General features: G+C 57.9%; 1 protein-coding gene across 1 annotated transcript; it reads left to right on the top strand.

Moving 5' to 3' along the window:
* Positions 1 to 3477: 3477 nt before the first annotated feature.
* On the top strand, positions 3478 to 7484 carry SLC2A4RG (SLC2A4 regulator). Its single transcript, XM_030963564.1, is given in 10 exon segments — positions 3478 to 3657; positions 4065 to 4457; positions 4650 to 4855; positions 5555 to 5664; positions 5747 to 5991; positions 6341 to 6441; positions 6548 to 6678; positions 6681 to 6805; positions 7083 to 7162; positions 7243 to 7484. Coding segments are annotated over 10 exon segments (1683 nt in total). The 3' UTR covers positions 7355 to 7484.
* The last annotated feature ends 5797 nt before the right edge of the window (positions 7485 to 13281 follow it).

The raw sequence follows: 13281 nt of genomic DNA, 5'->3' as shown, positions 1-13281 counted from the left end.
CCATGCCGGGCTGTGCCGTGCCGTGCCATGCCGTGCCGTGCTGTGCCATGCCGGGCCGTGCCGTGCCGTGTGCCGTGCTGTGCATGCCGGGCTGTGCCGTGCAGGACGGCCAGGGGCGAGGGTGTGGAGGAATGCGCGCCTCCGGCTGCGCCGCGGGCAGGGGAACTAAAGGCTGCCGCGGCGGCGCTCCCCCTCCGCATCTTTGCCCCTGCACCGCGGCAGGTGAAGAGATTAAAACTGAAAACGCAGTGCTCAGCAAACCCCGCTGGAGGTGTCGGAGCTGGAGGGACCCCAGGCATCGTCAGCCCTGCTCGCGACGCCAAACCACAGCCGCCCTCGAGAGCTTCTCCCATCCCCCTGCGAGATCAGGGCGCTGATAGAGCGCGGCTGGTGCCGCTGCTGCCGCGCTCTTCCTGCTGCCAGGCTGCCACAAGCACGTGTGCGCTCCCCGGCCGCATCCTGCCCCTGCTCCCCTTCTCCACCATCCCAGCACACACGGCTGGGTCCCTCCTGCACCTCCTGAATCCCTGGGAGCTGTTTTGGGCTGTGCTGCCAGGCACGGGAGCATCGTGTCCGTGCGGGATCAGTGAGGCTTCACTCCGGTCCCCACCCTGCCCGCGGGGTGTGGGTACCACGGCACCACCTCCCTGGGGAAAGGCGGGATTGGAATGGCACCAGGGAAGGGACAGATCCCGCTGTGGAGGGGCTGAGGCGGCCAAATTTGGTCTCCAATTTTCTGCAGCAGAAGCAGAAGGTGTGCGCAAGTGTGCAAGAGTGTTACGACACCTTTTACGACAGTCGTGCTTCACGGCAGTTTTACGACAGTAACGCTTTACGACACCTTTTGCGACAGTCGCACTTTACGGCGCCGTTTACGACAGTCGCGCTTTACTGCGCCTTTTACTACAGTCGCTGTTTACGACACCTTTCACGACAGTCGCGCTTTACGGCACCATTTGCGACAATGTTGCTTTATGGCACCTTTCACGACAGTCGCACATTACGGCACCTTTTATGACAGTGTTGCTTTACGGCACATTTTACAGCAGTGTTGCTTTACGACACCTTTTGCGACAGCCACGCTTTACGACACCATTTACGACCACGTTGCTTTACGGCAGTTTTACGACACTCGCGCTTTACGGCAGCGTGTGACACCTGCACAGCGCTGTAGGGCGCTCTGTGCCATAAGGACCCGCAGCCCCGTGTCCCTGCAGCCCGCAGGGCTCTGCAGCCCGCGCAGCTCTGTGGCTGTCCGGCAGCGCAGGGCTCTGCACCCAACCGTGCCGAGCAGCCGAGCAGCTCCGCATGCCGCCTAGCCGCGCCCCCCCCGTCCCTGCAGCTCACCCCCGTGTGGCCCCGCATCCCGGCAGCTCCGCAGCCCCAGCGGGCAGCCAGGGGACACGGGCAGGGCGGGCACGGCCGCGATCCCTCTGCACGACCCCCTGGGCGAGGGGCATCAGTCCAGTCCGCAGCCAAGCCCTGGCAAGGGCACCCGGGTACCACGGGGGCATCTCCCAGGGATGGTGATTCCTGGGGGAGTCCTGTGCAGCGCCAGCAGCTGGACTAAATGATCCTTGCACGGCCTTTCCAACTCAGGGGGTTCTATGGCCACTTTTTAAATGTCGGATGCCCCCGTGCTCCGAGCCCCCCTGCCCGGGCCGGGGGTCGGGCTGGTGGCGCCCTGTGCCAGGGTGTGCGATGCCCGTGGAGTTGCACAACACCGAGCGGAGCTGCTGGAGCCTGCAGCTCTGTGCTTCGGCCGCCGTTAACCATTAAACCAGAGCGGGGGCGGCCGCGGAGCCTCCCCCGGGCCCCACCGGCTCCTGCGGGGCTGCGCTGCCGGGGGCTGCGGGATCGGACTCCCCAGGCGCGGGACAGATGGGGAATAAAGGCTGCTGCGGCTGCGCCCCCCATCCCGTGCTGCCCGGGCGGGTTTTGGGGCCCCGGGGGTGTCCCGGTTCCCCGTAGATTCCCCGTTCCCGTGGCAGGGACGCCCCGCGGGCGGCCGTGCCGAGGCGGCACGGGGCGCTTGGCCGGGTTCGGGGGGGTTTTCCCGGTTTGCTGCTTTTTTCACTCCTAGGAACGCGCCCGGTGTTGGCGCAGGGTGGAAGCGGCACCTCCAGCCCCACCTCCACCAGCGCAGGGAACGGGGGGACGGAGCGCCCCAGGAGCCAGGCTGGGAACGTCCCCTCCCCAGGCAGGGGACCCCGGGGGTGCCGCCCCAGCAAGCGCAGAGCCCCCGAGCCGCGGGGATCGGCCGTGCCCGGCAGCCCAGGGCTGCTGGGGGACAGCAGAGGGGGGGACGGGCGGGGGCCGCCCTCCGGGACAGCCGCACGGACTCTGTCCCGGCCTTCGGGGCTGGGCAACCCAGCAGGAGCAGGACCCGGCGGCCCCTCGGAGCCGCCCCGCGGGTTTTGGGGCAGGCGAGGGGCAGAACGCGGGTGGGCGCCAGCCGGAGCTCCCCAGACACCCCAAAACCCCCCGCACCCCATGTGTCACATGGACCTCACAGACCCCCTGCACTACAGGTACCCCCTGCCAGCCCAGGCACCCAGGGCACCCCTGTGCACCCCAGAACCCCCCTGCGCCCCGCGCATCCCAAGCATTCCGTGTACCCAGCGCATTCCATGCATCCCACACGCCCGGGGCAGCCCACGCTCCCCATGGAGCCCGCGCACCCCGTGTACCCCCCTCACATCCCGTGTGCCCCCACGCACCTCAGCACCCCAAAAATCTCCTGCACCCCTCGCAGCCCACCCACACCCAGCCCCTGCCATTCTGGGGGGTTGGCAGTGATTCCTCGAGATGGGCAAGACTGACGGTGGAATTAGGGACTTCTTTCCTACTGGGAGCGGCGCACACACCCCAAAAGTCCAGACCACACCCCCTTTCTAGCAGAAGGTGACTGTAACTTTTGGGGAAGCCCTAGAGCTGATGGGGGAGCCCTACAGGCGAGTTATAGGGGATTTAAAACTTCGGAGAGAACTTTGGGGGGAACCTACAAGTTTTGGGGAGTTTAACTTTGTGAGGAGCTCTGCAACGTTTGAAGAACCCCTGTAATTTATCGGCAGCCCTATAATTTGGCGGGAGACATCAGTTTTGCGCGAATCCCCCAAATTTTAATGCTGCGTGTTTCACCACGGTAAGTCCGCAGGAGCCGTCGGGAGTTTTGCGGGATGCTCCGCAGTGACGGCATCCCCGCGTTTATTTGGGCAGCACCCAGAATCCCGAGCCGTAACAACAAAATCGGAACTTTCGGGGGTCCACTGCGACTTTTGGCGAGCCCCGCGAGTTTGGCGGGAAAAGGGGGGGGTGACTTCACGGCGGCCCCGGAGGTGCCGGCGGGGACTCGGTGGTGAGCGGGGGGTGACGGGGGCGGCCTGGCGGAGGTGGGCTGGGGTATTTTTGGGGGTGTTTTGTTTTTCGGGGGGTCCCGCGGGCAGCGCGCGCGGCGGGAGGGCGGGGCGCGCGAAGATGGCCGCTGCCGGCGGGGCGTGGCGCGGCCGGCCAGGGGGCGCGGCCGGCTCGCGAGGGCGGGGGCGTGGCCGCCGCGAGCGAAGTGGCAGCGGGCCTCGGCCAATCAGCGGCGCGGAGAGCGGCGGCCGCGTTCCAGCCCGCGCGCTCCGGCCAATGGCGCGGCGCTCGGGGGGCGTGGCCCGGCCGGCGCCGACACCGGGGCCGCGCGCGGCGGAGCGCGCTCTCCCCGCCGGGCCGCGGCCGCTCCGCGCATGGACCCCCCGCGCCCGCCCGCGGTCCTAATGCCCGCCCGCCGCCGCCGCCGCCCGCCGCCGCCGCCCGCGCCGCCCGCCGCCCGCGCCGACCCCGCCAAGGTACCGGGGGGGCGGCGGCGGAGACCGGGGTGGGATCCGGGGGAGGCGGCGGGGGGGCGGTGACAGCTGACAGCGGCCCGCCCGAAACTTTCCCCGCCGGTAAAATGGCGCCGCGATGGGATAAACTTTGGGGGGCGGGAATGGAGGGGGTTGTGGCGGCGGGGCGCGGAGGGGGGGGGGGTGGGTCACAGCAGCCGCGCCCCCGGCGGGATCGTCTCGCCTGGATCGCAGCGCTTTGGGATCTTCCTGGGATCTCCCGCCGCGGGGATCCGCCCGGCCCCGCCCCGGGAAGAGCGGCCGGGATCCGCTTGCAGCGGGATCCGCTTGGTGCTGGATCCCGTGGGATCTCCCCGGAGCGGGATCCGCTCGGTGCCGGAGCCCGGGCAACGGGTGCCGGTGTCGGGCTGGCCTGGCTGGCACGAGTGCGCTCCCAGCGCTGGGATAGCCGCTGGATCCCGGGTGATCCGCTCAGAGCGGGAAAAAATTGGGGTGTGGATCCATAGGCTGTGGATCTACACCGGGGTGTGGGATGTGGGTGCTGCCAGCTTAGAGCTGCGTTGCCAGGAGGGTGTCCGGTCCTGGCTCTGTGGAGATCCCTGCTGGATCCCTGCTGATGCTCAGCCGGTGGGTGTTGGTGCTGGCAGCAGCATCACGGGGGCATCTGGAGAGTGCTCAGGAACTCCTGGCTGGATCCCACTGCGACCTGGCGGGATCCACTTGGGATTTACCCCGGGGGAGTGGCTGGCAGGGTCCCGCCACAGCCCTGCCTGGAGGCGCTGATCCAGCTGCCCAAACCCATCTCCCCATCCCACCGAGGCCGTGGGGCTCCCTGCGGACCCCACTGCTGGGGCTCCCCGCTGCCCGCTGCCGTGTCTCCCGCAGGCTCCGCTGGGACCCGAGGGCTGGCTGGGGGAGCCGCCGTCGCGCCAGGAGGAGGCCGTGCTGCGGGCGCTGGACGCGGGGCTGGAGCGCTGCCTGGCGCTGCACTCGGCCGTGCAGTGCATCCCCGTGCCCCGGCACAGGTAGGGACACCGGCACGGCACCGGCGTCACTGCGGGAGCCGGGATTCTTTCTGCAGGAGGACTTTGGCCGCTGTTGGCCGTGCCGGGATCCCTGGCGGTGAGAGGCTGTCCCGCTGTGGCAGCTCCGGGGACTCCCAGCGGGGAGCGTCACCAGGTTATCTGTTTGCAAAATGCTTTTGGGTGCTCTTGACCTCTTGCTTTTTTTTAATCTAAATTTTTTATAGTTTTTTTTCCGCCTCAAGGAGCTGTTTGGCCTTAGGCAAGCCATCCCTGTGTCCCTGGAGGATGCAGCTGCCAGTACCCTCTGGCACGGTGCTGCCCACGGTCATGGAGGGTTGCCCCTGGCATGGCACAGGCAGTGGCATTTTGGCAGCTTGCCTGCACAGCTTGCACTGCTGCCTGTGCCATGCCAGGGGGAGTTCCAGCCAGCTGCTGGGATGATCCCTGGAGGGGTCAGCAGCATCTCGGGGTGCTGCAGGGTGTGGGACACCTGTGGGTGCCTTTCCACCTGGTGATGCTGCCAACATGGTGGGGCCACTGAGACCTTGTGCCACCCCTGTACCCCCACACAAACCACCCTGGGGTGGGTGCAGGCCACTGTGGGTGGAAGGTCCTGGTACCCCAGTGGTGAAGGGAAAGTGATAGAGGGTCCCAGGGGGCCTGTCCATCCTGACACAGCCCCTCTGCTCTCGCTGGCAGGAAGCTCTCGGGCAAGGCGGGCATTGATGAGGTGATGGCAGCTGCGGTGCTCACCAGCCTCTCTGCCAGCCCCCTGGTGCTCGGGCACCCACCGGCCACTCATGCCACAGGTAAGAGCATGTCCATGTCCCCCCATCCCTGGATGTGTGTCCCACAGCAGGACCTGACCTTCCTCTTCCTCCTCCTCACCAGAGCCTGGCAGTGAGGTCTGGAAGGAGGCTCCTGCCATGTCCTCCAGCTGCAGCAGCAGCAGCAACGCCAGCGGGGACTGGAGCTGGGACCCCTCCAGCGACCGATCCACCCCCTCCACCCCCTCACCCCCCCTCTCCAGCCACGTCCCCAGCACCTTCCTGCCTGGCCCACTCCCAGATGAGGGCCCTGATGAGCCCGACGGCACCCACTTCGTCTTTGGAGAGCCCACCCCACGGAAGAGGAAGGTGGGATGAGGCTGGGGATGATGAGGGGGGGTGAAGTTGGGTTTCGAGAATAGTGAGGATAGGGATGAAGAGGAGGATGAGATTAAGGATGGGGGTGACAGTTGGGATGAGTTTGGGAATGGGGATAGTGAGGATGGAGATGAGGAGGAGGATGACATTTGGGTTGGGAATGAGGAGGATGAGGTTGGAGATAGGGATGAGAGCTGAGATTAATTTGGGGATGTGGGTGATGATGTGGGTAAGGTTGGGGATGACAGTGAGGATGATATTTGGGCTGTGAGGACAGTGGGGCTGGAGATGAGGATGAGGATGGGGATGGGGCTGCCAGCCTGACACCTCTCTCCTGCAGAACTCCACCAAGGTGATGTTCAAGTGCTTGTGGAAGAGCTGCGGCAAAGTCCTCAGCAGCTCCTCAGGGATGCAGAAGCACATCCGAACCATGCACCTTGGGTAAGCACATGGGGTACCCCTGGACACCCCAGACCCCCTGGTACCCCCTGCAGGGTCCTGCAGTGCTGGGGGACAGTGTCCCAGGCAGCCTCTGCTCTCCCCACAGCCGGAAAGCCGACCTGGAGCAGAGCGATGGCGAGGAGGATTTCTACTACACGGAGCTGGACGTGGACGTGGAGGCGCTGACTGACGGGCTCTCCAGCCTCACCCCCGTGTCTCCCACCTCCTCGGTGCCCCCGCCTTCCCCGGCCCCGAGGCTCCTCTGCCACCAGCCCTGCCCATCCTCGAGCTGGCCCTGGCCTCCCCCTGCAGCCCCCCGGGGCCCCCCGGCCGCTGCCACGTCCACACTGACCACGCGTACCAGGTGGGGGACAGGGATGGAGGGGGACACGGATGGAGGGGTAACAGGGATGGGGGACAGGGATGGGGGAGGGACAGGGATGGAGGGTGACAGTGATGGAGGGGGAGCAGGGATGGAGTGGGACAGGGATGGAATGGGAACAGCGATGGAGGTAGGGACAGGGATGGAGGGGGAACAGCGATGGAGGTAGGGACAGGGATGGAGGGGCACAGGGATGGAGGTGGGGCTGCTGCACTCCCTTATCACCCTGTCTGATGAGGGTTGTGTCCTCTCTCTCCAGGGCTGCCGGACCCCCCCACGGCCACCCGTGTCCCCCACTGTCCCCACCCCGCCACCGCCCAAGCCACCGGCCGTGCCCAGGTGAGCATTGCCATCGTGCCCCACCTTGTCCCCTCTCCCCCGCGTGTGTCCCCGGTTGTGACTTGTCCCTGTGCCCGCAGGCGGCCGCGGGGCGAGGCCAAGAAGTGCCGCAAGGTGTACGGCATGGAGCACCGGGAGATGTGGTGCACGGCGTGCCGCTGGAAGAAGGCGTGCCAGCGCTTCCTCGACTGACGGAGCCCCGCCGCTCCCTCCTTCTTGCACATTTTGCACTCGAGGTGCCTTCGCGCCCCCCCCGGCCGCCCCCCGGACTCAGGGAACGGCCCCCCGAAAGCTTTATGCACACACACAGTCCCCCCTGCCACGGAGCTTGTCCCCCCTGCCTTGTTTTCCCTTTCGAAAATAAGCTAAATCCATCGATCCGACCCCGCTCCTTGCCGGGGGGGGGGCTGGCTGCTCCCGGCCCCCTCCCCAGTCCGGTTTGGGGACCCCCCCATGGCTGAAATAAGCTGTGCCTGTGGCCGGCAGGGGCTCGGAAAAGGGGGTGTCTGTTCCTGCCCCCCGCCTGCTCCTGGGGGCAGCCCCAGTGCCCAGGGCAGAGGTGGGCGCCTGCCCCCCCCCCCCCAGGGGGGTTTTTACTCTTTGTAATGTCATTTCTCTCTCTCGTTTTGTGGAGCCCCCGCCGGGGCCATGCCCCGGGAAGTGCCTGCAGGAATGCGCCCATTTGCACTAAGCCAAACTGCACAAAGAGGGGTCTTTTTGTTTTCCTTGACTTTTTTTTTTTTTTCCTTCGTGTGGTTTTTATTTTTTAAATAAAATATATGAAAATTCGTATTTTTACCTACTCCCTCCCACAGCACAAGAGCGCGCGGGCCGCGGGGTGCCTCCAGCCCTGGGCAGGTTTCAAGGGGTTTAATTCACTTTAAACCCCCTTTTTTACCCAAAAAAAACCCCCATTTTCCCCTCAAAACCCTTCCTCCCCTCTTGTCCTGTCATTCTCCAGCCCAGGCAGCAGCTCGGGTTTGGCCAGGCCATGCCACCCTGCTCCTCTCCCCGTGCAGGGAGGGGACGGGGGGTGGTGGCCCTGCCACCCTCCTGCCCTGTGGGAAGGTTCCCTTTGCATCAGGGACCCCCCCCTTGCAGGGTCCCCCCTCGCAGGGTCGGACACTGCTTGGGCCCCATGGGTCAGGCTGGTGCTGTGCCCCCACTTGTCCCCTCCAGGGATGTGATGTATCAGGTCCAAAAGAAAAAAAAAATAAATCCTTGCATTTTTTTTTAATGATTCCTGTTCTTTAGTTACTGTTTAGACAGGCAGGGTGGGCACCCTGGGCCCCTTGGCACCCCCAGACCCACTTGCTGTCACCCCCCCTCCTGCATCCCACATCCCCCAGGGATGGCATCACCCTGTGCATCCTCCTGGGAGTTACTTTAATTTCAGATGATGCCCAAAAAATCAGGAAATTGCTACCAACAGGCAGCAGGAAGGGAATGAGCCACAGGTGCCTGTTTGGGAAGGGGAAGGGGAAGGTGGAGGGAGCAGCACCCCCAGCCTGGTGGTGAGCAGGGCTCCCTGCTGGTCCCCATGTTGCCCCATCCTTCCACACAGGGCAAGGAAGAAAATAATAATAATTACATGTTAAAAAAAAAAAAAAAAAAAGCAGACAAAATTGTAGCAGCAATTTCCCAATTTATTGAACTGATTGATTTTTGCAGGTATGTCTAAGCTAAATCCCATCACAAAGGTTCTATCCAAGGGGCAGCCCCTGGCAGGTGAGGAACTGGGCAGCAACTAGAAAATAAAATCAGATTTACCTGAAACTACATTGACAGAAAATCAGTACAACACAGCATTTTCTCCCACTGACTTCTGGTTACGAAATCTCCTCAATCTCCCCAAAATATTAAACACATCTTCAATACAAACACAGGTTTATAATAATTAATATAAAGTCAGTATAATATAGAATATTCCCAGCAAAAAAAAAAAAATTAACAATCTTCAAACACCATCCTTTTTGTGTTCAGCTTTATTTTTGTAGACAGGTTTAAAGCACGTTGAAAAATAAATATATATGAAAGCATACACACAGCACTCTGACTAGGGGGACTAAAAAAAAGGGTTGAAATTCAAAACACGACTCAGGATCTACAAAATCAAAGGAACCATTAATTATGGCTTTTGTAGGAGTCACACGTGTCACAGAATGAGCGAAAATTAGATTCTCTTTCAGAATATTGCAAAAAATTCCAGTTTTTGCATTGTTTTCATGGAGTTTCTTTCCTCAAGGGTGATGTGCAAAAGGGGGAGCTTTGAGGGAAGGTGCTCAGGGTCAGTCCCAAAACGCAGCCACCCACCCCAAAGCCACAGCTTTGCTTGGGGGAAATGGAGTGTTTAAAGGCAGGAGTGGGGAGAGGAAACAAAAGGGGAAGTAATGCTGGAGTGGGTTTCCTTCCGGACAAAAATTACTCATTTTGCTGTCTAAAAAATTGATTTTTGATTAAAGGAAAAAAAATAAAAAAAGAAAAGAAAAGGGAAAGGACAATCACTTTGCAAACCTTCATTAGGGAAGTCCCCCTCAGCTTCCCCACAAAGCCGCTCCGCAGCTGTGAGGTTTGGGGTGACCTTAAAAACCACAAAACTGGGGAATTCATGATTTCAAGAATATTTTTTGGAAATCCCAAATCAACACAAGGACCTCGTTTGTCTCCATCGTTTAAGATGTTCTCCAAGTCCATGGATCCCTGGGATGTTCTCCAGAGGGCTCAGACAGGATGATGCCCTCTGCCCCATTCCGCTCTCTACTCCTGGCACTCAGATTTAAAATAAAAAATTAGGGTAACCAAGGAATTCAAGGAGGAACATTTACATGTACAAATGCTTTAAAAAAATGAATTGCAAGTTCTCAAGACGGAGTATATCCATGTTTTACCTCTAAGGGAGTTATTGTTGTGGAACTAAGTCTGTATATATATACACACACATATATATATATTTAGAAAAAATTAAAAAAAGGGAACCTCAGTGAAGTATACAAAGCCCTGAAGGGAAATACAAAGATGAGATGCAGAACAGGCAGAATTAGTGGGGTTTTGTTTAAATCTCCAAGAGCAGAAGTTTGCATAGGCAGTATATCCGAGAGACCCCGGAGAGAAGCTGGAGGGATGCGATCACCTGGAGTGACTGATGAAGTTTATAAAGTTTCAGCATAAAAAACATGCCCAAATTCCTGTTTTTCAAACCCAAGTCGGAGCATGGAAGGTTAAAGATGAATCCCTGTGTTTCCAACTCTGCACAGCTCCATCAGAACAAAGCACTTCAGTAGACATCAGGTGTTAGAAGGGTTTTATTTGGTACACAGTGTGTGTTAGTGGGACAGAAGCACGTGCAAGGTTATGACATGGGAAAAGTTAGATTTATGTGGATTTTCCATTTTTCTCTCCCTTTTTTTTTTTTTGCTTTATTTTTTGCATCCTCAGTTCGAAGAGCCTCAAAGTGACACAGTTTGGAAACACTCCTGAGCACTACCTGGTTCTCTGCCCACCTTTAATATAAAAAAGGAAAGAAAAGAATAAAATATTTCTAAGGGGATTGTGAAGAAAGCTCAGCACTCTGTAATTCTGATGGCAAAACTGAGTCACCCAAAGGCAGGGAGGAAGAGGAGGGCTTGGCCCACACCAGCTCCTCCTCAGAAGGTGGATGCACACACCAGCATTGGAGGGGATGGGCCATCGGAATGTGACAGAAACCCAGGGGTTTGAACTGTTTGGGCTTTAAAATTCTCTTTAAAATAGATTTTTACATATAAAAAGCAAAGCTAAAGATAAATCTTTAAGTACTGTATGTATTTGTCTACATGCAACAGGTGAGGCTGCACATTCAGGACTTCAGGCACCCCCTAACCCCTCCCTATTTACAGGGTAAATGACAATAAATACAGAGCCCACACTCTGGGGGGGCCCAAATCAGGATAAAGGAACAGCCTCCTCACTCTCTGGAACCCCCCAAAACCATTGGAAAAGAGTATATAAAGGTCCAATTGCGACATACTGTGTGGGTTTTTACAGCTTTTTAAATAGGGGAAGAGAAGCAAAGAAGTTAAAATGCAAAAACAGATTTTTACAAGTTAAGAAAAATGTTCTTACATGACCTGCTCTGCTCTTCCCATATTTAAAGAAGAGGGTTCTCCGTGCTCACTGCCTAAAGCAACAAGTGCCACTAACTCCTCCAGTCCAAGGGGCAGCAGCAGCAGTGCTGGTGTGGCCCCACCAAGCCACACTGAGGATTTTAGGAAAGACCCATGTTCCCACAGCACTGAACAGCCCCAAATCCACGGGGCAGGAGCCTGGAGGCTCACAATGGAAGCAAGGGTGAACTGGGGTGATGGATGCAGAGAGAGAAGGTGGTGAATGTCTGCAAGGAACTGAGGAGCAGAGAAAGGGAGTGAATGCCATAAACCCAGGATGCAGCTGGAAGGAGGGAAGGGAGAGAGATCCCAGCTCCTGCACGTGCCAGGATCAAGGCTCCCACCATGCTCCATGAAATCCTGGCACCAAGTGGCTTAAATCCTTTCAGGTTATTTGCTTTATGGGGATTCATTGTACAATATACTTTTAATTCCTTTGCTGGGTGGAACCACACTTTTCCTCATGGACCACCAGGTCTGCAGGAAGGAAAATAGCACCTTGAGTCATTTGGCTTCTGGCAATGGGGCGTCTTCTGTGGCAGGTTTCAAGGTACCACAGTCACAGACATCATAAAAAATTGCTTGATGGCAAGGATGGAGTGAGGTCTTCGGCTTTTTTTAAAAATTTATTTTAAAAAGCACCAGAAGCTAAGAGGTGAAGGTAGAACAAGCTGTTTCTCAGGAATAAGACAATTCCAACACGTGCTGTTGCTGTTATTTAGGTGTAGCTGAAAGAAGGCAACAGTGGCCGATATGAACAGGGAGAATCCAATTGTCTGGAACAGCCCCACAGAGTCTGAGGAGATGCTGGGAGAGAAACCTGGTTCTTATTTAAAGAAAAAATGGTTTATTGGAAAATTTACATGGAACAGGTGCAACTAAAGCTGAAGGTTTTTGTTATGAATTAAGTAGGTGTTAGACCTGCCCATGATCAACAAGAATGTTGAGATTGGCAAGGAAGAACAAGGTACCCAGGTGAAATCCTGGCCCCACACAAGTCCATGGGATGGGAGCAGCAGGATTCCACCCTGCTGGGATCTCCTCACCTCGGCTTGTTGCCTTCCCCAGCTCATCCTGCACTTGGCTGAATGCCTTCATTTTGCTACAGTTTGCATATATTTGTGAAAAAGGCAGCTGAGCAAAGGGAGAAAAGTGAAGATCTTTGTGGAGAAGAATGACAGGTACAGAATTGTGTCCTCTAGAGCAAAAGGTGCTTCCAGAAGCACAAACGTGTTTCAGTGCCTGTGGATGACCAAGGCTGGAAGACAGGACGTGGGTAAGATGCCAGTAGGTCCAAGAAAAGTCACAATCTGTTTTTGATGGTGATTCTTTTGGAAGCTAAGACTCCAAGAGAAGTATTCATAAGGCTGTAGTCCGACTTGCCTTTTGATCTATTTGGCTCCATAAAAAATAATTAAAACTCCTTAAATAACTTTGCAAAAGGCCTGTATCATCAGGGGAAGCCCTCCAACACATCCATCCATCTGCTTTCACAACCTCAGTTTGAAATTCCACTGCTGCTGGGATTTTAGCACAGACAAGGTGTAAAAAAACCCCCAACCAACCAACAAACCTGCTTTGGACACAAAGACCTCCCCGGTGCTCAGTTTGGAGTGGGAAGGGGAGGAGGATTCATGCTTCACCAGCCTCCCCACACCTGCAGAGACTCCACCTCCCTCCTGGGCAGCCTGGCTGGCTTGGCTGAAGGGGTGGCATGGGCAGGGGTCACAGGGGGAAAGGGGAAAGGGAAAAGGGGGAAGGCGAAGTCAGTCGTGCCGCTGGAAGCGACCCTGCTAAGACAGTGTCTGAGTGGAACAGAGAAGGACTTGTTTAGAAAACACAAGAGTTATTTTGCACACATGGACGACAACAAGGCTACTTAGTTTTTCCAACATACTCCTTCCTCCCCACCCTCCCTCCCCCTACAAACAACAGAGCGAAACAAAAAAAAAAAAAAACCAAAACAAAAAACAATCC

This window comes from Camarhynchus parvulus, chromosome 20 (genome assembly GCF_901933205.1).
Source record: "Camarhynchus parvulus chromosome 20, STF_HiC, whole genome shotgun sequence".
Taxonomy (NCBI): domain Eukaryota; kingdom Metazoa; phylum Chordata; class Aves; order Passeriformes; family Thraupidae; genus Camarhynchus; species Camarhynchus parvulus.
Note: the sequence above shows the minus strand (reverse complement) of the source record. Positions and strands in the feature narration are given on the sequence as shown.